The sequence below is a fragment of the Crocodylus siamensis genome, chromosome 8 (assembly GCF_052110815.1).
Source record: "Crocodylus siamensis isolate JL-2025a chromosome 8, ASM5211081v1, whole genome shotgun sequence".
In the NCBI taxonomy this organism is placed as follows: domain Eukaryota; kingdom Metazoa; phylum Chordata; order Crocodylia; family Crocodylidae; genus Crocodylus; species Crocodylus siamensis.
In genome coordinates this window covers 6,886,907-6,911,071 of record NC_143402.1, presented here as the reverse complement: position 1 = coordinate 6,911,071, position 24,165 = coordinate 6,886,907, and the positions used below count along the sequence as shown (strand labels likewise).

Genomic DNA, 24,165 nt, shown 5'->3' with positions numbered 1-24,165 from the left:
GTTGATTACCTCTAGTCCATTGCTAAATCCCCTTAGTTGATTTTCAGTGAATCACTTAAAACAAACCCAGAGGGAGAAAAAAAAAACAGAATAATTTACAGTTCAAGCCCTAGACCTAAATTCACTTAAAGAAGGGCAGCTTTCCTATAAATCAACCTCTCGATTTAATGCAGCTGACATATAGATCTATTTTACATCTTTTTTTTAATTTCAAAAATACAACACATTAAAATAGGTTCAATTTATCAAAGCTAAGAGCAACAATTAAGTAATAATGTACTTAAAGTGCAAAGGCACTTTAACACAAAGAAGTGACGCCCAGTGGCTACACTTGGTAATTGAAACAGCAGTACTGTATATTATTATTTACAAAAAAAAAAAAAAAAAGTAATAGTCCAGAAAAAAAAGATCTTTGGAGATCTTCTACAGAATACATTATTCTTCCACTTTTAATTGAAAAAAAAATAAAAATACCCCCAAGTCCCCCTTTCCTCACTTCCTCCCAAGGCAAAAAAGAGAGTTATGCAAAATCTATGGTAGCAACATTCATTTGCAGAGACTGTTCCTAAAGGGGAGTGAGTTAAAGGGGCAGAGATGTAGAAATAACTTAAAGGGAACTTTGCCAAAGCAACACCACACCCCCAGCGTAGTATAAGGATTCCACTTCTTTTCTTTCTTTTTTTAGTACTGAAAAAAGTGGAACGGGCGAGAATGTGACACATCACATTGCTGTTGACTCTGAAGCCATCAAGTCTGATGCGCAGACCTTTTAAAAATGCCTCCTTTCCTCCCGCCCACCCTCACAGCTGACTAATCGCAGTTTGTTTCTCCAGAACTTCGAGGTAGTCTGGTTCTGTTTGTAGCTTTCCTTGGAGTAAAGGATGCTCGGGTTTTGATTGTTCTGCAAAATATTTCCTGGGAGTCCCATATAAAACAGTTTTATTTATCCTGTCCTGGTTTTGGCGTCTGGATTCATAGGAAGGGGCAAACTGCCTTTTGGGTAAGGTGCAAAAGTTATAATGAACTACTCCACCACTGGGGAGTTCCTTGACTCGCTCTGCAATGTTTTGATACAGCAGCTCCGGTTCCCTTGACGAGGACTGCTTTTCCAGCAATTCAGCTGCACTGATTGTAAATGCAAGGCTGGTTGGGTCGTCTTTTTTATGGTCAAGATTGCTATAGCTAAACTCGTGGAGATTCCTGTAGTATGCCACTGGATCCCCTTCCTTCTGCATGTAGATTGGGTTTTGACACATCTGCCCCACCGGCGGGGGGATATAGTTATAAACATGCCCTTCAGTTTTATCGTGGGTCTCCGTGTTGTAAGACCCATACTGGAGCTGAAATGAACTGATGTCTAAGTTGTTGGCACTGCTGGGCACGCTCTGCACTCCCTTCCGGCGCTTCAGCACAAAGACAAACAGGCCTGCCCCAAAACAGACGGACAGGATAAACACCACCAGCAAGCCTAGAATTAAAACTGAGAGCGGGACCTCGGTGTGTATTTCTGGATAGGAGCTGGGCAAGACGCTAGGGAGGTGTGGCGTGTCTGTGTTCTGGTCCACGGATAGGAGAGTCGAGTCGGACAACCCGGGGCTCTCGGGGCAGATGGCCTCCTTGCTCAGGAACTTCAGGTGTTCGCCCGAGTGCCTAGTCGGAGACTCGCAGATGACTTCGTTGATCACCACGGGGGGACCAGACTGCTGATGGCTCTGCTCGGTGACCTGCTCGATCCAGTTCCTCAGCCCCATGATGTCACACGTGCAATCCCAAGGGTTTTCTTGAAGGTCTATCTGAATTAAAGCCGAGAGCTGGTCCAGGACCCCTCTCACAGGCAAGTGTGAGAAGTGATTGTTGCGAAGGTTGAGCCTGGTGAGGGAAGTGCCACCAAACACGTTATCAGGCAGCGACCTCAGCAAGTTGTTGTTGAGAAACAGGAGGTGAAGGTTACTCAGAGCGTCAAAAGTGTGGGGTAGGATTTCCTTGATGACGTTATACTCCAAGTAGAGGTACTGCAAGCTGTGCAGGCCTTCGAACATGGAGGGGTACAGGACTTCAAGGTAGTTACCGTTGAGATAGAGTCTGCGTAAACTCGTGAGGTTTGTAAAGGCACCTTCCTGTATCACTGCGATCCGGTTGTTCCCCAGGTGCAACAAATCCAGAGAGCTGTATTCGGGGAGATCGGTTTTATAGACAATTTGCAGATAGTTGCTCGTCAGATAAAGTTTCTTTGGACTGGTGGGTTTCGGGTGCAGGTCTGAGATGTTGCTAATCTTCTTCTCCTGGCAGTTCACGTTCAGGCCGTTGTCCGAGCTCTGCGAAGTGCAGACACAGCCGCCGGGACAAGTGATCGGCACGGGGGACTTGGTCTGGTAAACCATGATGGGCCCAAAGATCTGCCTGTCTTTCGACACCGTGACCCGAGGCGTCGGGCGGTTCCGGGTCTTGGGTGGCCGGCTGGCTTTCGGGGCTCTGGTGGGGCCGACGGCAGAGTTGGCGGTGGGCGGCAGCCTCTGGACGTGGGTGTCCGAGGGGGCAGGATGCTTCTCCCTCTGGTTCGAGTCGCCGGAGCTCCGGCGAGGGCACAGGTCCTGTCGGGTGAGCTGAGTCACGTCCTTGCCGTGCAGCCGGAAGGGCGTCTCGCACACGATCTCCCCCACGAAGACGGTGATGGTGTCCAGCCAGGCTTTGAGGGGCAGCAGGTCGCAGGTGCAGTTCCAGGGGTTCTCCTCCAGCTGGATCTCCATGATGCCGCCGATGTGCTCCAGCACACCGGCGAAGGGCAGCATCTTGAGGCGGTTGCCCCGCAGGTCCAGGTGGGTGAGCAGCACGAAGCGGAACACGTTGCTGGGCAGCGAGAGCAGGAGGTTGTCGTTGAGGATGAGCACCTTGAGCTTGTTGAGCTGGCTGAAGGCGCCCGCCTCGATGGCGCTGATGTAGTTGTAGTCGGCCTGCAGGTACTCCAGGCTCTCCAGGCCCAGGAAGGTGTCCTCCCGCAGCACCTCCAGGCGGTTGTTGTTGAGGTGCAGGCGCTTGAGCGTGCGCAGCCCGCTGAAGGCGCCGGTGCGGATCTCCTGCATGGCGTTGTTGCCCAGGTGCAGGGTCACGGCGTTGGAGTAGTTGACGAACTCATTGGGGTGCAGGCGGGTGAGCGCGTTGCCGCTGAGGAAGAGCTGGTAGATCTTGGAGGGGGGCGGCTGCAGCAGGCTGACCGTGGTGAAGCCTTTGTTCTCGCAGTTGATGTTCAGCACGTTCTCCTTCTCCTCGCAGGGGCAGCGGCTCTTGCTGCAGATGTCTTTGGCGGGCTTGCGGCTCTGGCTGGGCGCCGGGATCCCGGCCACGCTGAACACCCCGAGCAGCCAGACGCCCTTCAGCATCTTTAGGCGCCGTCGGTCCCCAAACCTGCCGGGGCGCACAGCACAGCCGCGGTTAAACCGGCCCGACCTCCACCTCCCCTGCCGCCCCGACCCGCACCACCGCCGCGCAGCTCCGGCGCGGTGCGGGGCCGCCGCCGTCTGTGCGCCCCGCGCCGGGGCTCGCCGGGCTTTAGCCGGCTCCCCTCCGGCCTGACGTCACGGGCTGGGGGTGGGAAAGGAGCCGGGGGGGGGGGGGGCATGCATTGCATGGCATGATTGCATCGCAGTCTCCCGGTGCGGGTGCTGCCGCGGGCAGCGCAGCTCACCTGCGGAGCCGCCGCCGCGGGGGGAGCAGCCCCGGGAGGAAAACTTGGAGGAGCCGGAGGGGGAGGCGGGGGGCAGAGCCCGGCCCGGGGAGGAAGGTGCCGGAGCTGGGGGCAGCCCCACCCGGCTGGGTTTTATAGCGGGGAGGTTCAAAAGCAAGGTGCGGGTGCTGCATCCTCTCTCGTTTGTTTTTCTTGTTTAATTGAATTCATTGATTTAATTTGGATTTGATTTTATTTGATTTTTAATTTAATTTAATTAGCATATAATTGTCTTCTGTTTCCATGCAGGCACCAGCAGAAGTGTCCTGGCAGCTGCAGAGGGAGCCCCCAGGGGTTGGGGATTTGCCTCCTTTATTTTTTTCCCTCCTCCTCCGTGTACTTCTGCTGCAGGGGCTGGGGGAGGGAGGGAGGAGACGGAGGGTCTAGGTGCTGGATGCCGGAGTGCCTTGCTCCCGCAGCCCAGGCGATGTGGGGGATAGGGTGCAGCATCCCTCCAACTTGGGGGAGGGGGGTTGGAGCGGCAAGACCCCCGTGTCTTGGGTCTGCAGCACCGGCCCCTGGAAAGGTTTTTGCTGAAGGTTGATAGGCTTTTTTTTTTTGCCTCCTCTCTTGTGTGTATGCGGAGGTTTTCTCTAGTTTTCCGTTCTTTAACTACTGCTGAATTTGGCCGGATGCAGAGAAACTGCTTGTGGACTGGGGCAGGGCCTCCTGCTCTGGGACTGCGTGTTTTTGGTGCCCAGACCGCTCCCAACTTTAATGAGAGTTTTAGGGACCTGGATCGCAGGCTTGACTGGATCCCATCGATCCAGTGCTTTCCTTGTGGGAATGTTCTGGAACACGAGCTCCGGTGTGTGCACGCGCACACACACACACACATGCACCCACACAAATCCCTGCTTCCCCCCCGCCCATGAACGTGGCCCCAGAGCATCCTTAACACGCTTTTGACAATGATCAGTGTCCCTCCGGGAGATGAGAAAAGCTGAAGCGAAGTAAGTCCGCTGCATTTCTCTCTGATGGTTGTGCGGGTGCATGCGGGTGCTTGTGCATGCAGTGTGTCGCCATGCGGTGCGCTGGTGTCATGTCCTGGAGTTGGTGTGTGGGGCACCACGGCTTGCCTGGGGGTCAAGTAGCACCCGATTGTATCAGTTGCTAGCAATGCCTGCAAAAGAGCTGTAAATGCATGGCATGCTGCTGCAGTACTGGCTGGCTGCATGTGGGATGGGCGGCAAGGGTGTCAGGGGATTGCAGGACTACTAAAGACAGTCACAGAAAAGATACTGATCCCATCGCTCGATACATATATATAACAACCTCCAGAGATGGAGAAACAGCAGGAGGGATTTTTTTTTTTTTTTAAAAAAAAAACAGGTATAAGTTTTATTTAGGAGCAAAGTTATTTTTTTTTCTCAGAAACATTTTAAAATGCCCTCGGCTACCATAATGCATGGTAAAATTATTCCATGCGGGGCTTGCTTTCCTCGCTTTTTACTTCCTTTTCATTAAATACAACAATCAAGTATTTGGATCAAGTCTGATGGCCTTCAAAAAAACCCTGAAAGCCATAAATTGTTTGACTACAGGAGTCAACAGGTAGACAGTCTGGAGTGGTTTGTGGTTCTCCCCAGTCAGGTTTACAGACGTTTTACTTTTCCCCCCTCATCCTACTTGGAGAAAAGTTCTGCGTCTCAGCTCTGATTGATATGCTCCAGGATGACAGTGGTTCTCCGGCCTGACCTCCTGTATAACAGGGACCGGATTGTATATGAATCAATTCTTCTTCGAACCAAATGATAGCCTTTAGAAAAGAAACCTCCCAATCCTGGTTTCAAAATTACCAGCGATTCCCCCCACAGCACCAAGTTCAAAGGCTATTTACTATGACTGTGAAAAGAAAGCATGCCTTATCTCAAGCGTGAATTTGGCTGACTTTCCAGCCATTGGGTGTTGTTATACCTTTGCCCGCTAGACAGAAGAGCCCTCTCAGATTAAATTTTTGTTTCTTATGTGGGTACTTACAGATTGCAGAAGTGCAGGCACAAACTGAAGGACTTACTTGATCGCATCCTGGTCAACTTCAAATGGTTTGACTCCAAGCTAACTGTATTCAGCTTAAAAGCACTACAGGCAACGCAGATGCCTGCGTGGTCCTAAAGCGAGCAATATTTCCACCTGCTGTGGAAAAAAAAAACCCCAAAACACAACCCAGCTGAACAGAGAGCAGCAGGATGTGAAATGCAGCATAGCTCGCTACTGTGAATGTCCTGTGCTCACCGTAGTGTCTGACCCTTTGTGGGTGTTTCCGAACTCGTGTGCAAGCAGATACGGAGAGGCTCAGAGCATTCAACTTTTTCTGAGGATGGAAAAGGAGGGTGAGGGCTAAGCATCTCTCTGGAAATTAGCAAAGCAGGCAAGGGCCCCCGGTGACACCACCCTGGCTGTCCACTGTGAAACAAAGGATAATAATAATAATAATAATAGTAATAAAAGCATCCTCTGTCTATGCTAATTCTCAAGAGAGATGCAAAGGCGAGACAGGGAAATCTTTGGAAAGAGAGTCGTGTGAAGGGGGCGGGAGGATGGTGGCTTGGAGCAGGAAAGGAGCACTGTCTCAGTGAGCAAAGAGTTAAGGCTGGAGCGGCGAAAAGAGAATGGCTTCAAAGCCTTGCATCCTAGCACTCCCCCTCCTTGTCTGGTACCCTCTGGATCTGCATACCCCGAGGAGCCTGCTCACCTCGCCGACACAATCCCATCCACTCACTCTAAACAAGGGGGCATTTTCCACACTGCTTGCATCCCCATAGTTTGCTACGGCTCAGAGCGCTGAGATAAGCTTAGAGGCAGACCAAGTTATTTGGGTGAATCCAGTATCTTTTGTTAGACCAAGTAAAACTTCACTCCTACTCAGCACAGGCTCTCGGACAGGCGTGTTACAGGGTGCGCGCGCGTGCACATTTTCTGGGGTGCACGGGTGCTGATGAGGTTGTCACCCCCGAGCATAGATGCTGCAGGCTCTGTTGTACTGTAAGTGAGAGATTTTTCTGCCTTGCTACAAGTAATTATTAAGGGGAAAGACCGCTTCTGCATTTAGCAGTAAACACAAGCGACGTAATTGTACCGTGTGATACAGAGCTTTATCTTAGCCAGCAGTGAGGGGAAAGTGTGTTATACAGAAGAGGGAGAAAGAGGAGGATCCTGCTGTCACTGGCTTCCTTTGGGGAATGAGGTGGGAAGGGGTGAACGTGCAACCATCAGTGTGAAGGGCAAGGAGGGAGAGAGCTCTGCCCAGCACCTGCTGCCCTCTGGGATTGCTGTCCCCCGCGCCAGCAGCAGCACCCAGGCTCGGCAATGCCTGTTCCCGAGAGGGGCAGAGAAGGGGACGCTTCTGCGGTATTGTCTCCACCTCGGAGCAACCAGAGCAGCTGCCAGAGACCCCGACCGCGGTGCTGGGGGACTCAACACGCAGCTCGGCAGGGCTCCAGGTTTCCACTCGCCCAAAATCTGGTGTGGTAGCTGCCATGTATTTTTTAAACCCCAAAAGTGCCTTTATTTGACTCAGTTCTCCCAACACCTTAAGATCCTTGTGCTGTCTTAGTATTGCGTTTATTGAAATGGCATGATTATTTGCTGCACAGCCAAAGGAACATAATGAGGATACTTAAAACAAGCCTATCATTAAGTCCTACCCTCAAACCCATTGTGCACTGAATCCTGCCCAGGGTTTTTCATTGTTAAATTCCCGGTTGGATTTCCTCCTGTGGCAAGCTCTCTCTTACCGAAGCACTGCAGGATTGCACGTGTGTAGTGCAACGCACATCACAGTCACGGTTGTTTTCTACCCTTAGTGTGGAGACCGTCTCTTGTGGCTTCTAGTGCCCAAAATCAGTTTGAAACTTGACTTGCACGCTCTTTCTTAAATTGTTAAATAGCAGTTGAGGGGGAAATCAGCTCTCTAGTCTGCTCTTGCACTGGCGAATATTGACCAAATCTATAATACCTGTGAATAACAATTTTTCCTTAGCTTGGGTCTAGTCCTTCACTGCTCACAAAGGGAAAAAACTCTGCTTCCTACACTCCTCAGCATGCGACCTACATAAGCAAAGCACTTAATCACAGGCTTCTGCCCCTATTCAGCAAAGCACCCAACGCAAAGGCCACTGAGTCAGTGGAGAGACTTCCATTGACTTTAGTAGGTTGAGCTGAATGAGCTAAATACCTACTTGAGTGCTTTGGGACTGGGAGTTTTGTCCTGCGGGGGCAAAATTAGTCTTTCTAATTACAGATTTCCTGTGCTGATATTATTGAACAGCGGCAGCAACACGTTTGCTTTCACTTTACACTGTCGATTGATTTAATATTCATTCATTTTGAGAGCGGAAAGAGAAAAAATGAAAGCAAGTCTCCAGTCATGCAGACATGTGAGTATCATTAGTCATTCCAAAAGTCACATTGAATGTAATGGGTCTTCTCGCCTGACTAAAAGGTACGTAATTTGGTAATTGGATCTGTATTTGCATGGTGCAGTCGGCTATAAAAATGCTCTTAATATTCATTGTCTCTAGTCCTGCCGGTTCCTATGAGAGGCGTCCTTCTTTTTTTTTTAAGTAGTAAAAGAGCATTAGTTCAATGCTTCCATATTATTATCTTTTATGGCAGTAGTGTTAAAAGGCCACCGTCAGGATCCAAGTTCCATTGTCCTCGTGACATATATACTATCCTCTGAGACGCAACAGCAGCAGAGGGCCAAGCCAAGAATAGTGCACCGCCGAAGTCCCCAATTAAGTTCTCAAAACAGGGCTTATGTGGGGCTTGGGTGGAGCATAAGCCTTTTCCTGGCTTTCTGCCCAGGGTTAAATTTCACTTGGAATGAATTAGTCATAGTCAATAATGTATTCTGTTACTTCAGCCTCTCCCCTCACCCCTGTTTTCTTGAATTTATTTAATTAAAATTACTCACCACATAATTTCTATGAATAATCATGGATTGCAAATTATTCTCAAGCAGTTTGCTGCGAGCATTTCTATCCACATTCAGAAGGTGAGCCATTGAGTCTGCCATTGCGCACAAAGGTCACGTATTGGTGTTTTGGCTCCAGGTTTCCTAGAAATACTACTCTGGTTTAGGTTTTGAGAGGAAGCTCTTGCCTGGGCCAACTTGCGGTTTGCTGTCTGTGGATAGTTTTGAATATTTATTTAAATTTCTGTATGTTTGTGAACACTCCTTCCAGCACATTTCTACTAAAATACTTGTAGAAAACCAATATAAAAGGGGAGCAAACAGCCAAAGCAAATTCACTCTTGTTTGAGGATTTATCTCGAGGTAGGTATCTCATGTATTATTACTGTATTTCAGTGTTTGCCTAATTTGCAGGAAAAAAAATCCAGGTATACTGGCTCAGGGTATTAGCAGTGAGCTCTGCAATGTCTGAATATTGTCTCAAATCAGATGCTCGTCCTTACCTCCAGGACCATTTCCAAGGTCCAGTTTCTGTGCACACATGCATGAAAATGAGCATGAGGACACCCCAATGTAATGGTAGACCTGGGAAGAAGACCGTATTATTTGTGCTGTACGTGAAGTTGCCTAATGATGCAAAAACCCACAAAACCTAGCGCTGAACCAGAGGCCATCTTGACTCAGTAGTAATGAGGCAGCTGAGCGGAGAGGGCAGGCAGTCTTTTTCTAACGAGAAAGAATAGTCAAAAGAAAAATACTGTAACTTTAGGAAGAGCTGATTTCTGTTCTGTTCACCGGATGGAAAAGGCATGTCCCCAAGAACAAATACTGATCTTTTCTTCCATTGGAGAAAACACATTTCTTGCTTTCCTTCAGTTTAAACTGCGCCATCCTCTAGCACAAATCTTGCTGCCTTTGAACAACAACTGCCTGGCTAAAAATACCCTATAATATATATAGGTCATACTGTTACAAACAGTGCGAAAGCTGAAGTCGGAGACTATGGAAGGCAGGGTGGCAAAAAAGAAAATGGATGAGACCATTAAAGCTTGTCAGCATGGCGCTTGCATTGAGAACTGATGAAGGGCTACGTTGAAGTCAGCTTTCCGAACCGTGGAAAAGTTTCCAATTGAATGTTTGTGTGGACAGAGCTAGGAGAAGCCCCCTTGCGCTATTAACACACAGACCCTGGTGTCGAGGAAGAGCCTGGCTACACTACACTGCAGCAGGGATTTCATCCGCGGTTTCTTCCCTGGGAACGTAGGTCTACAAAAGGACTTGGGTAGCCTAGAATTGGAGTCAGGCAAGATTTAGGTCAAACAAGCAGTAAAATCCCCCCACTATTTTTGAAGTGCGTGGACACCGATACACAAGACCCGGAGGCTGGCTGGAGCACGGTGATTACCATGTACCAGTAGACTCGATGAATACGATATTGTCTTCAATATTCAGATTTAATCGAGTCTGCTGTGATGCGCTCTAATTACGGCGCATCAGAGCAGCTACCTGGCTTGCGTGTAGGCACCCATTGGTCCAAAACGTCAGCTCTCATAACTCCTCCGTCAACTGTGACCTAACCCCAGAGGTCCTTAAAGTTTGTTGATGCCTCATGTTAAAATTCCCCAAGTGCTTCAAGTTCTGCTCAGAAGCCCCCTGCTCAGTATTATGGGTGCCATAGGGAAGCACTTCACTTTCCCCAGCATCATAAAGGAAACTTCAGTGTATAAATGTATGGCATCAGAGTGCTGAGTGTTGCAGTGTCTAAATCTTTTGGGGGATTGAGGTATGCCTGAACAACATATATAGTTCATAATATACAGGGGCGATCGTGCGCTATCTATGAAATATATTGAGCATAAATAACTCCCCACACCCCAACATCACCACTTCTCTTTTTACTTTTGAACCTTTTTTTTTTTTTTTGCCTTCAGAGAGCTCAAATCCTTTACACAGCTGGAGGCTTTGATGTCGTAAACCCGAGATTACAATTTCACCTCATGTTCGAATGGCAAGGGGAACTTGGATGAGAGGGGGAAAGTGCAGCACCATCATCTTTGATGACCGGCAGCGAGTAAAAGCTGAACCCAGGAAGCTGAAGGCCAAAATATTTGCACCCAAATCTTTCTTTGCTTTCCTAGCTACAATGATGAGTGACAACTGGTCCTTTTAGCTAGAAATCTCATCATGGTTGCTGTTGAATGCAGAAGCCATTTGGATCCCTATTTAGGACTGGTGATAAAAATTTTAGTAGATTTATAGCAGGGCCTGTTGGCTGGCTGCGAGAAGCAGCGATCCGGGGATCCCAGCTGTAATAGTCCTTCTGCATCCTCCTTCAGAAACACTTGTTTGCTTCCTGCATTAACTCTGAACCTTTTCAAAACATATTTGCATCATTCACACGCCAAAAGCCGCCCCCCGCCTCCCCCTGCTGAGTTTGTCGCCCTTCAACTCTTTAATAGCGCGGTACAATAGCCTGCTACTCAACAGAATCTGGCCCAGAGTCTACATCACTAACTGCTTTGCAATTTTTTCCCCCCACCAGAGCACTTTTGCTGTTAATTTTGCACGTTTTGAGGGTAATGCTCATTACTGGCAGGTTGATCGTCATTTATTTGCTGTTGCTTTCTGTATTGTGGTAGCACCTGGGAGTCCCCTGGTTGAGGACCCTGCTGTTTTATTGTTCGCTTGTGTTTTGTTTATCCATCTGCTTGTAATCTTGTTGTGATTGGGATGTTTGTAACGAGAGCATATTTTCCTCATTGGTGTTTAGTGCCCTAAATGCATTTGCAAGGAAGTGCTTCGTATAAATAAAAGAGTTTGTGTGCCGGGCATTGCACAAACACAAACCAGTGTTTGCCACAAGTAACTTGCAGTGAGATCTAGGGTTTGATGAGGTGGGAAGAGGTTTGGTCTGGAGGACAAGGTGGGAAAGACCTGTATTTATTTAATATTTGCCACTAGATTGACAATGTCCATGTCAGGTTCTTGCCCGACATAGGTTGAGACAGCTGAGCTACAGTATCAAGCTCCCTAAAATGAGATTTACCCTGGGAATGCTGACAAAACCTTTGTCTTTACAGATGGCACCATGCATTGCCTTAAATACTTGTTATGAATGTTAATATGTTATCTGAAGGATATTTTTTTTTCCTCCTCCACGTGTAGGCAGCCTGTGACACAGCCTCAGTAATACAAGCTAACAAATGCATGAAGGCACAGTCTGCTTATGTGAGTATTATAATGATTGGCGTTTCTGCAAACAGCACATGATAAGTGGTGCAAATACATTTTCAAAGCTTAATCAATACTAGGCTCTTTGATATTGCTGGGCACTTTAGGAATAGATGATTCCTCAGCATGCCAACTAAATAGGTTGCCCTTGGTCACATGGTTGTATTTCGATCAATCTGCATTGGCGAAACAGAAAGCAAGGTGCAGCATACTTGTGTTTTTAGGGTGGCATTCCCCCACCCTGTGGATAGTCTTTGCTAAGGGGAGGATGAATGAATTTCACTACCTCAGCAGTGGCCAGCACATAACTTATGTGCTGTTTAATTCCCACTTACCATAAGCCCTGGGCTGCTAGTGCATTCAGGAAAATAGGATGTCTTTGGATGTCTTCATCCGGACACAAACGGTTGTCTTGGACTTTCTCTGCGTACCAGGTGGCAGCAGGCAGGGAGTTCCTTCACTTATCTTACTTGGTGGGCCGAGTGCTACCAAATGAGGTGTACCTAATAGCAGGTCCCTTGGCTCTGCCTTAAGACATTCCCCATCTACTTCACGTCCACTATGGGTCTCCTTTCACCTGAGCAGTCAGCCCGCGCTGCATCCTCCCCAGCATCGCACAGTGCAGTGCAGAGCGGTCCTTGCGTGGACTCCTCCTCTCCTGGTGAGCTTCACTCGCACTGGGAATATTCCAAGTGCCCTTGCCATGTGTTTGCTTTTCAAACAACACCAGCTGAAAGAGCTGAACTGTGGCAGAGTTTAAAATGAACTAATCACTAACAAGTAAGAGGCTACAAATTCTCAGCAGAATCCTAATGGTGTTGAAAGATGGCTTGTTAGTTTGTCCTCCATAGTGCAGAAATCTGCAGCCATACTGGCCACATGGAACAGATCTCTGGGAGCTGGCTGGGTGCAGATGACAGGTAATGATTTATTTAATCATGCACTGTAAAGGCACATAGTATGGAGATAACCTTTGGTGGGGGATTCTTTCAGATGCAAACTATAGAAACTAGTAGGCGTCCAGAAGACAAGAGAGCAGAAGTGTTTAGGTGGCTTGACCTGCATTTAATGAACTGCCATCAGCATTCATGCAAAACTCCCACTGATGTCAATGGGAGGTCCTTGCACGGCCCCACTGCGGGATATAGCCTGATAGGCATTGCATCTAATTCTGCTCTCGTGACAGAAATAGCTCCTCTGAAGGCACCGAAATGCTGTCAGTATAAAATTGCTGAGAAGTCTGGGGTTCTTGTTGCTAATGGATGTAATGGACTTGTTAATGCAATGGATATACATGCAAGGAAAAGGAAATTAAACTAAGAAAATTTAGTATCAGGAGTTGCTTTTATTTCTGTCAAGACTATTGTTTCAGTTGTCAGTTGCTTTACTTCCAGACATTGCTTCAGGTCCCTGGATGACAAGACAAAAGATTCAAAAGAATCAGCTAAGGATAGCACAGAGAAACTTCCACTTATTTTTTAAAAATCTCTCTCTCTCTCTCTCTCTCTCTCTATATATATATATATATGTGGATATTCATAGCCTAATAACAAGTTAATCATTAGTCATTAGTCTTCTGGGGCTAATTTGTGCTCCCTTTACTCATGCTGAATAGTACTCAACACATTGATCAGTACAGGTGAGCTCAGCAGGGTTCCTGTAGGAGCCAACACCACTCACTGGGTGTATCTACACATGCACGTTTACTGCGCAGTAGCCAAAAGTTACTGTGCAGTATGGGTGTGTGTTTATACATGTGCACCTGTACTGTGCAGTAACTATGGTGATTTACACCTGCTTAGTTACTGTGCAGTAAGGCATGTGCAGACTCCGACTTGGGAGTAACTTTACTCCCAAGTCACAGCACGCACAGAATGCCTACATGTGTAGATGCCTGTCTAACAAATGCTTACTGAGAAGTAACTTACTGTGCAGTAAGTGCACATGTAGACATGCCCAACTGTGAGCTAAGTGATTTCACAGGCTGACCTGCAGGTCTGCATCCTCAGTCAAAACTCCATTAAGCCAGAATTACGGTTTGCAACAAAATACATTCTCTCCTGCATTTAAATTCATTAGAAAAACTGGAGACTCTCAGTTTTTTAAGGTTAATTAGGTCTTGCCAAGAAGAATTAACTGGAGTTGTTTTCTTCCTCTCTCTCTTTTTATAAGAGCCTTTATAATTACCTTTATCTCTATTGGTTTGCTCATCTACCTTTTTTTCCCCCTGCAGGGCAACATAAAATACAGCATAAAATACTTTTCAGATTTGTTAAAAAACTTTTTGATCAATCACATTAACAAATGATGTACAGATTCTGATTAAGCTACAATGCCCACGCTGCATGATAATTTATGCGCCAGATCTTTATATATATTGCTATGAGCCTGACTGTTAATCTTTATTTAATGGTGTACTAAAGTTATTCACTACTACGGTGCTAAATGAGAATTTGATTTTCAGTTGCTTACATCTTGTTTGGAAAATAAAGGCAACACTAGCTTAAGGCACCCCCATTCAGCAAGTATTCAGGAGGGGGCTAACATTTTAGCCAGCCTACTCTTTCAGGCTCCCTTTGCTCACCTGCTGTGGACCGTACTCTTGATTCAGGCATATAAATAATCTGCATCCTTTCCCACTGAGCTTGGATGTTTGCCTTTGGCGACATGAAAGCATGACTCCTTGTCTCCATATATGGAAAGCAGTCAAGTGACCTGACTGTGTGCCAGCAGGAAAATCACTTCTATACACCAGAGAGGGCTCTCAAAACCCAACTAACCCTGCCAGCACAGGCAATCCACCTACAGGGAAACACACAGGGATGGCGATAATAGATTTAGATGAGGACTGACTGCCCTTTCTGGTGTCTGCACTATGATTTCCCCAAATTTCTTCCATTTCCATATGGATGAGGGTGAGGTTATTTATTTGCTTTGCTTACCGTGCTTAGGTTGAGCATGCACAGAAAAGCATGCACTATTTTGTCAGCAGGAAACACCATCATTTTCCCTTTACTCCGCCTTGGTGGTGAACTGATTTTATATGTAGAAATTGGAGCAAGAGAGCAAAAGCTACATCTGGACATCTCCCTTTCCCACTTCAAACGATCCCCACTCTTTGCATTTAGTTCTCTGCTTCCCTATGTGCTTGTCTTATGACAATGTGTCTTCCAGTTATGCACTGTTTCTACAAAGCAAAAAGCCAGAGAAGAGGTGGATGGGGAAATGTCCAGGCTGCAACAGAGACTGAGTAACTTCAGGAATCATGCTGTTTCCCCTTAAAATAGTATCTCTTTCAGTTTCAAATGAAAGGAATAGTGTCTCATTCAGTCTCAAATGAAAGCAACTTCCAGTATAGTCTTGTTATATTACACACTTCAGCTCTCAAAGGGGTTATGTACAAAAGCTAAGTTAATGCTCATTAGACTAATTTAAAAATGGTGAATTTAGGCTAAATTTGATACCTGAAATTTAGGTGCGATTAGTTAAAGTGCATTAATGCACATCTAAATGTGACCTGGCCCTAGATTGAGTGCCAGGTGTTCCCAGCCGCTAGAAGCACATGGCAGGGCTGCAGGAATTTAGCATTAGTGCCAAGTGTATGCACGTGTAGATACCTGCCAACAATTGCTTAATGCGCATCAGTTTAATGTGCATTAAATTTAGTCATGCTTAAATGCATGTGTATATAGCCCCAAAGTGTAGTTTTGTTTGAATTTCTTCAGCAGCTGAATCTCTTCCACATTTCTGAGCATCCTTTCCTCCACATCGGTTCTCTTCCTTGCTGAGCTGCAGTGAATGCAAACTGGCAGGGGAGAGAGAGCATGGAGAGGAGAGGAAGACAGGTCACAATTCTGCCCAGCCATGAATTCAGTCTGAAACTCGTATAGAGAAGAGCTATGAGAGGACGGAAAGGAGAATTTCTTATAAGAGACAGCTAGAAGAACCTGGCAAAACTAGGCAGACGGGGGAATGTAATTACCCTCTGAAATGCGTAAGGGGGAATTTCGAAATACATAAGCACCAGGAAGGCACTACCACTTCCATAATCCAGGTGTTACAGGCTGAGGGTAGGAAAACTCACACATCCGCACCTTTCCCTTTAAGTCTTCTCTCCTGGAAAAGAAACAGGCATCATAGTCAGAGGCAACCTCTGACTCTGGATATGAGACATGGGATGAGGTTGGGGGCTATAATATTAGCTAGGCATATTTCATCATTAGAAGTGAGACAGCAGTAATAATAGGTGAGAACTGGAGGAGATACTATGCTCAGTTCCAGATATGTAAACCATCACATCCATGCACATTGGGTTAAGCATATTATCTGCATGTTTCCTCCTGAAATGATTAGCAGTGAAATAGTTAGAATTGCTGATGTTACATTGTCAGAGTCAAGACCTCAGCTGGGATGTAAGCAGGGAGCCATTTGCATATTTTTAAGAGCTGTTATTCCATGCAGGTACCTGGAAAGATGGGTCAGCTTCAGGCGATGACCTGGCCTCTCTTCTGGGATAGGGAACTTTTCTCCCCATCCTAAACTTTGTGGGTACAGATATAATGCATCTCAGACCACCAAGAAACAAGGCTTGCTTTGCCTCCTGAAAGTGTTTCACACTCGTCTGTCAGCTAAGACAGACAATGGTGTTAGTGTACAATTGGTAAACTTGCCTTGTTGTGCTTCATGCATTTCCCAGCTGATGCTATTTTACCATTCTCCCCAGCAGTTGCTTCAGCACAGGTTGATTTGGGGTATCCAGAACAGCCCGTGTGCTCTGAGAGTTTATTAATTTCAGTAAATTCACCCAACATGCCCAATCTTTGCCGTTCTCCTTGCTGACACTGCTCAGGCATTCTGCTCTAGCAGACAAGTGCCAGTTAGTTGTCTTGTGCTCTCTACAAGGTCAGTTTGCATGAAAACCAGTTAGAAAGGGACTTTCAAACCTAGAAAGGAGAATTTTAATGGCAGCTGGGTATCTGCTTCCTTCAGGTACCTTTATTGATCTCAGCCTTAGCCCTTAATTTTGCAATGAGTAAGATATGATTTATTATTTACTTTGTCATTATGTCTCATTCTGGTTCAGAGCCCCTGGTGTCTGAACAAAAAGTCGGTCCATGCCCCAAAGAGCTTACATTCTAGGTAAGATACAAGTAGTGATTTCATGATTATCAGGGCAGCAACTAATGGTTTGGCTCAGAAAGAAGAGAAAATCTACTCTGAAATGTATGATGGACTTTTGATTGATACTGGAACATAAAATGCAGAAATTGCTCATCCGGGATCATTATAAATAAATAGCCTTCTTTGTGGGTAAGCCACACAACAGAAAACTCCCTCTCTCGGTACTGTGTTGGTGGAAACCCAGCCTTTCTTGGCTTCTAGGCCCCTGGAACAAATCAGCTTATGAACAGGCAGAATGCCATCCCAACAGATGAGCCCAGGTAGGCAGCCGAAATACCATGTAGGATCATCAGATGTGTTTGCTAAGGTCAGGTCTTCTGGAAAGCCAAGTGGCTAAGGCAGTCTGTCCTAAGCCTCTGTGCCTGCCATATGTTAATTGGATAGACTATTGCCTCTTTGGCGCTCAGCCGAATGAATGTCCACAATTTAGCTCTGCAAAGGCAGATCATCTCAGCACTTCCTATGTAGTAGGGGAATAGGGGAATTTCCTATGTAGCTAATGTTTAGTGAATTATGGAATAACCCAAAGCAAAGGAATAATGTGTGTGTGTGTGTGTGTTTGTGTGTGATCATGTGTGTGTGTGTGTGCGTGTGTGCGCGTGCATTATGATTTGAAGCAGGGAAGGAGTGAGAGGATGGGCCATTTGGTGCACAGAATTATATCTATTTCTCCTATATCTTAAAGGAAAATAATCACTCACAAAGACATATGGCTTGTTTGATAGTATGAATGGTAGGGGGCAGTAGGAGCAAAAGGAAAGGATTCCTCAGTTTTCCCCAAATGAACCCGTCCTGTGTGTAGCTCTGCCCCTCTCTATCAACATTTCTCCCTCCACAGCCTCCAGCCATTTCCAAAAGAGTTGCTTAGTCCCAGAATACCCTCTTAAAAGGCCTGATTTTGAGAGCTCTCTACGGAGCAGGGATGCCTATGGAATACATCATTTTCCATAAAAATATTATTATACCTTCAAGAGCAAATTGGATGCTTATCTTGCTGGGATCCTATGACCCCAGCTGACTTCCTGCCCTTTGGGCAGGGGGCTGGACTTGATGATCTTCTGAGGCCCCTTCCAGCCCTGATGTCTATGAAATCTATGAAATTAATATACAAGGGCAAATCCTACCTGTGCAACTGCTCTCTGTGGCATTTAGGTGTCTGGGTGCAGGCCTGCCAAGTACTTTTTTGCTACTAGAGCTGGAGTGAAGAAACACAGCCTTGTGGCAGCCTCCCTCCTCATTAAATTTCAGTCCTCCTCTGTTTGTTGGGGGGCTGTAATGCAAGCCAGAATATTGGCAATGTTGTGCGATCAAATTTGGAGACGCCAATGTTTCATTAGATTCTGTGCGCTGTGATCCCGTGTGCAAATGTCACAGTCATCTCTGTTATGTTATACATAAGGAGCTTTAAACCCTAGTCGGCATCATGGGGATTGAAGACAGCAGGGGACACTGGAAGGATTCTGGAAACTCTGGGTATTCCTGCTTTGAAAGGTAAGTGCAGACCTAGAAGACTTTCTAAGGGGCCTTTGTTCTGCCAGTGCCAATAGCTTACGCTCAAGAACTGCAAGTCCTATGACTGTTTCTAGGAATAAAAAGGGTTTTGGTAAATATACAGCCTCTCCCTTATTATTTGCCCTATGCGGTGAACAACAAGAGCCCCATTGTCCTCTGTTCCATATCAACAGGACCTAGCACAAATGAGGCCTCCTACATTGGATACAGCGATGACAGACCTTGCAATTTTCATGCTGTCTGAAATCAGTAATAAACCTTGGCACATCACTTTTTATCCAGGAGCAAATGGCTCATCAGTGACTCAAAGCAGTACGGCTCCAGCTGCTAAGGTCTGACTTACCGATATGACAAACAGATCCGCAGGTTGGGGTTGGTTTGTTTTTTACAGGTGCGGTGGCTGCTGAGAGGTCAGTGAAAGCACAAGTGGACCCGTCCGCACGGCACGTATAGGCAAAGGGATCAGCCTATGTAGCTGTGTGATGCATGCTAACTACTTGTTTTATAGTGCTCAGGCATGGAAACTCCTGTAACCTGCTCCACTTACACTGACCTTCCTCGCTCGGTTGTTGAGACCCAGGCGTCATTACTGAGTGGCTCCACCCTGCACGTTCCCTGCCGGTGCTTTTGGCTATGAAATGGTACCCTGTGGCTCTGCACACGTGTAGGTACGTCCTAGTAACTGCACACCCCAAAGAAAAAAGATGGGGGGTTCTACAATACTGTAATTCTCTTTTTCTTGCATGTGCTTGCATGTGTGCGTGCATGCATGCATGCGTGCACACACACACACCATTCTTTACCTGCTTTCTCTTTCTTCCCTCCAGTATAAATTGAAGTTAACTCTTTTCAATCTCAGCAAGCTAAATCAAGATGAAAAAGTTAGTCTGCTTATCTACATTAAAGTATTCAAGGCCAAGATCAGATAACAGGGACTAGTTAACCCTGCCCTCTTAATCTAGACAATCTATACTTTCCATTTAAGACTATGCAGTATTTGGGTCAAGAATCTGCCTATTTATAGTATGAGTTTATAGTATTAAGAAGTGACGCTAGCCATCAGTAGGTGATACTCTTACCTTTGTCCTTAATAATATCTCTGCTGAGTGGGTTTGAATTTGTCACTACAAATGCTCTTTTGCTGATAGACATACAACACCGCCCTGGTTTTTTCTTCACTGAAGTAGCAGTTTAGTCCTGGCAATCTTCCATTTAGGCTGTTAAATTCTGCCTGCTGAAAATTGCCCCTTTACTTTATGCCTTAACATATTTTATGTTACTGATGCAATGGCTTTTAAAGGGCTGCTTCATTTTATCTCTGCAGATAAATGCATTCCAATGTAGGGTGAAATTTTTCTTTTTTGTGGATAAGCCAAAATGTTCAGGAGAGTCTTTTCCCAGTCCTTTGATTTACGCAGCTAAAATTTTATGTCTGCATTTTTGCACACTTAGTTTTCAAGCCTGCATTTTTTAATTCACGAGGACGTTAATGTCAGTGTGCAGAATAGGCTGGCACTTGATCAGTCATTCATTCAGACTCCTTGCAAGGGCATGGCAAAAAAACCCTTAAAATGATATTTTTAGCTATGCATGAGCTAATGCATGTGCGAATGCTGGTCGTCCACCAGCAGGGACTTTGCACATGCAAAAATATAATTACTATAAAGAATCTACGGATAATTTTAGACACCCAAATTTGGAAACCACTTCAGAGAAAATGCCCTGTTATTTACAGTCCATCAGAGATAAGCAACCAAGTATACAATCTGTAGAGAGGATTATCCATTGAACAGGGCATTAGCCTATTGTGGGAAACCTGAGTTCAGTCTTCCTTTCTGACCTTGGGCAAGTTACTTAGCCTTTCTATGCTCAAGTCCCTAGTTTCACCTACCTTATGGGGGCATTATGATACACTGAAGTTTGAGACTCTCAAGTTCTGTTGTATTTGGAGGACATCAAAGAAGTTCAAATAGATTTGTCAAGAACTGTAGGAGGTGGGAATGACTGGGTCTATGAATTACATATACTAAGTACTATGGTATGCAAAAATGACTTCAGTCATTAAGATTATATAAAAAGAAAGAGTGAGGATTCCTTTTTCATAGGCAAAATATGTTGGTTACAGACCAGGTAACATGAATGGGAAAACAGTATTTGTTCCTAACGTGCTACAGAAATCAATCACGAACCGGCTGTCCCTGAGAAAGAGTAATATTGCAAAGGTCAGCGTCTGAAGGGTGCACGTTCCCTGTAAGCACCAGCCAAGTAAATTTACACTTCCAAAGAGCTGAATTAGCATGTCCAATTTGATTCTTCAAGATGCTTCCAACATTTGTCTACGTGATTTCTCACTTAATTTCAGCATGTGGATCCTGTTGCCCTTCGGCTTCTGATCCAAAGCCTATGCAGGCCAAAGCAAACTTAGGAACATAAGACGGGAAGGGAACTTTCAGGCCATCAAGCCCTCCTATCCCAGGCATCATGTCAGAAAACCCCTTTAAAAAACTGATCAAGCTCCATTTTGATGTGGTTTTGATGTCCCTATGACTTCCAGTGGAAGCTGTTCCAGGAAACGCACTCCTATCGACTGTGTTTGATGTTGAGCCCTGGCTGGGCAGAGCTGACAAACAGCCAACTCTTGAGTTCATTCTCTGTACCGTTCCTAGGTGAAAACAGCAACGCATGAATTTCCCACGTAACATCAACATCTACATAACGACAGGCCCTTGATGTAAAATTTCTTGTCCTTTTAATTAGAGTTACAGAATCCCGAAGAGCAAGTGCCTCTGCCAGGCTTTACACCCAGCAGCGGAGAGCAGCGCTCTCAGGTACAACATTACACTGAATAAAGGAACAGCAGCTGATGCATAATAGACAAGAACATCAGCCTGCAGCGCTTGCCTCAGGAAAGGAGCATCTTCCACAAGCACAACATGCACATGCACAGAGCAAAGGCCTCTCAGGGAGAGTTTAAGTCTTTCTCATGCCTTTTTGTGGTCTGGTATATGGAGAGCCAATTAATGCCCATGTGTGTCTGGGAAATAGAGGAAGAAAGCTTTGCCTGCTTTACTGTCTCCTGTGCAAGAGTAAACTACTGTTGTAACGCTAGGCGGAAGAAGTGGACCAGTCCCACACAGTGTAGTAGCCCACATAGCAATGCAAAGCAGATGAACTCTACTCGTATGTCTTTGAGCTTGGTTGTCCAAAGTTTCCCAGTTCAAGGTCAGGGGGTGGGTTTGATGCACCACTGGTGGGCTTCTCACAGCAGCGTTGTGTCAACAGTTAGATCACGTGGGGCTTCCACAATTTACAATTAATGGCCTGGTTTTGTTTCCTTTCCATGGGCACCATAATGGAATTACAATAGAAAAGTGTAAATTAGCATGATATATATTTTTAATTTGCTTGTGTTGTTTTAATTGATGACTGTTTACCCCTTTGATAGATGGGGTTTAATTTTAGCACGAGTGCTTCAAGGATTAGTGCTTGATGCAAATGGATAAAATCCTCCCCTGTGCAGAGAGACAACACAGAGCATAGGCACCACAACGTACTGCTTAAGTAGACTTTGAAAAGGGATGACTTTCACTCAGGCAGTTGGTCAAGGACAAATGTTTGTACCTATTCACAACTCCCCACTTCTTCTGGAGTGAGGGAGCTGTCCTTTCCCTTTGCTTTCTTATCCGGGAAAATCAAGGGAGCAGATTATTTGTACTTTAGCTGCATTCAGTATGGGTTAGACCCTAACCCTTGTGAAATCAGTGAGGCTTGCAGCAGGCTTGTCTGAGGAAGTGCAGATTGATTAAACAGATCAAATGCAGCTAATTGTTCGAATAGATCCACGAAACATCTCTAGGAAAACGGCCACTTTTGTATTGACCTGTTGGAGTTGGCTAGCTTTTGCCTGGTCTTCTAGTCTGCTCACAGGTAATATGCCCCACAAAAAGGTTGTGTCCAGATAAAAATATTGCAAAGGTGCTGACACACGCATTTCTCTTCTTTCCTCTTTTTCTCTGTGAAAAATAAAATTACTCCTGGTAGCACTGTGCACCTCTTGGGTTAAGTGGAGGTCCTATATCTCAGCCAGGAACCTCCATGAATGGTCCGACCTGACTGACCGATCCTCCCAGCAGATGTCCAGGTAATTTAGATCATCCATGACAACTACATCCCTTGCCTTAAGTGCTTCTGCAAGCTGACCCAAGAATTCACAGTCCAGCTCTTCCCCTTGGTTGGGCGGTCTGTAGTAGACCCCCACTGTTAAGTCCCTTTCCCCACAACCCCCTGTATCCTGACCCAGAGCACTTCAGCCTGCCGCTTCTCTGACCCCATCCTGCTGGTTGGGGACGTGTATTGCTCTTTGATGAACAGCGCCACACCCCCGCCTTTCCCCCCTGTTCTATCTCGCCTGTAAAGCCTATAGCCCCTAATGTTAACCGCCCAGTCGTGGGATGAATCCCACCAGGTTTCTATGAGACACCTACTATGTCTGGGTTTGAACTAGCTATCTGGAGGGTGAGTTCCTCCTGCTTATTCCCCATACTACGAGCATTGGTATAGAGGCATTTAAGGCCCTGAATTGGTGCGTATGCCACCCTCCAATTCTCAGGACTATCTGGATCCCTGCTGCTTACCTAGGTACTCCTTGTGTATGTCACCTGTCTTGGTTGGGAGGTGTCCTCAAGTCCTCCTGTGGCCCCATCCCCCGGCGAAGCTAGTTTAAAGCACTCCACACAAGATCAGCCAACCTGGAAGAGAAGACATGCTTGCCTTTAGGAGAGAGGTGTAGCTCATCCCACCCAAGCAAGTCCTCTGCACGAAAGTGTGGGTTGTTATCCAGGAACACGAGGTCTGCCTGGTGGCACCAACTCTGTAACCGCTGGTTGACCTCGCCAATGCAGGCCTCGTGTCCCTGTTCATGCCTATTCACTGGAAGAATAGAGGAGAATACCACCTGTGCCTCCATCTCCTTGAGCTTGACCCCCAGGGCCTTGAAGTCCTTCATGGTGTGGTCTGGGTTGCCTCTGGTTGCATCATTTGTTCCTATGTGGATGAGAACCATGGGGTACTGGTCTGAGGGTCAAATGTAGGCCAGGATCCTCTCTGTGACGTCCCAAATCTGAACCCCAGGCATGAAGCATACCTCTCCTGCCATGGGGTCGGGTTGGCAGATGGGACCCTCCACTTCCCTTAGGATGGGGTCCCTGATGATGAGGACCCGGTGTTTCCTTTTCCTGATGTTCCCTCTCTGCACCGCCTGTGTCGTGCGTGGAGTGGCATTATCTCCGCTGGAGGCATCCCCTGCAAAGCACTCTGGTAGATTTTTGAACAGCTTTATTATTCTGCGCTTTCAAGCACAGACTTGATTGATGGAGCTACTAAAGGTTAGTTGCTCAGTCAACAACAACAAATTGGGCCTGATCCTGAGCAGACATTCACAAACATCCTTTTACTTTAGTCTGTGGAGTGACTCTGATTTATACCCACTGGGCACGTCTACACATGCCCCCGACTGTAGTTGTTACTGTGCAGTCCCAGTGGCTCATGGGTCATTTCCGACCCTACTGCGCAGTAGCATTAGCATCACGGTTCATGCCCCACT

At 46.3% G+C, this 24,165-nt stretch overlaps 1 protein-coding gene and 1 long non-coding RNA gene across 2 annotated transcripts; one reads left to right on the top strand and one right to left on the bottom strand.

The window, feature by feature from the left end:
* Nucleotides 1-370: 370 nt before the first annotated feature.
* Nucleotides 371-7,984, bottom strand: SLITRK2 (SLIT and NTRK like family member 2). Its single transcript, XM_090061719.1, has 2 exons — nucleotides 5,702-7,984; nucleotides 371-3,402 (listed from the first exon to the last, which is right to left on the bottom strand). The coding sequence occupies exons 1-2, from the start codon at nucleotides 5,746-5,748 to the stop codon at nucleotides 801-803; spliced, it is 2,649 nt and encodes an 882-aa protein (XP_089917845.1). The 5' UTR covers nucleotides 5,749-7,984; the 3' UTR covers nucleotides 371-800.
* LOC149858035 (uncharacterized) lies at nucleotides 3,614-19,247 on the top strand. Its single transcript, XR_016444025.1, has 3 exons — nucleotides 3,614-4,674; nucleotides 7,965-11,867; nucleotides 19,072-19,247. It is a non-coding gene; the product is annotated as an uncharacterized LOC149858035 (long non-coding RNA).
* The last annotated feature ends 4,918 nt before the right edge of the window (nucleotides 19,248-24,165 follow it).

Coding starts and splice junctions, on each gene's coding strand:
- SLITRK2 (XM_090061719.1), bottom strand. CDS start 5,748: ATGCGATCAAGTAAGTCCTTCAGTTTGTGCCTGCACTTCTGCAATCT. Junction 3,403..5,701: donor TGCCTGCACTTCTGCAATCT/GTAAGTACCCAC, acceptor GCGCCCCGGCAG/GTTTGGGGACCGACGGCGCC.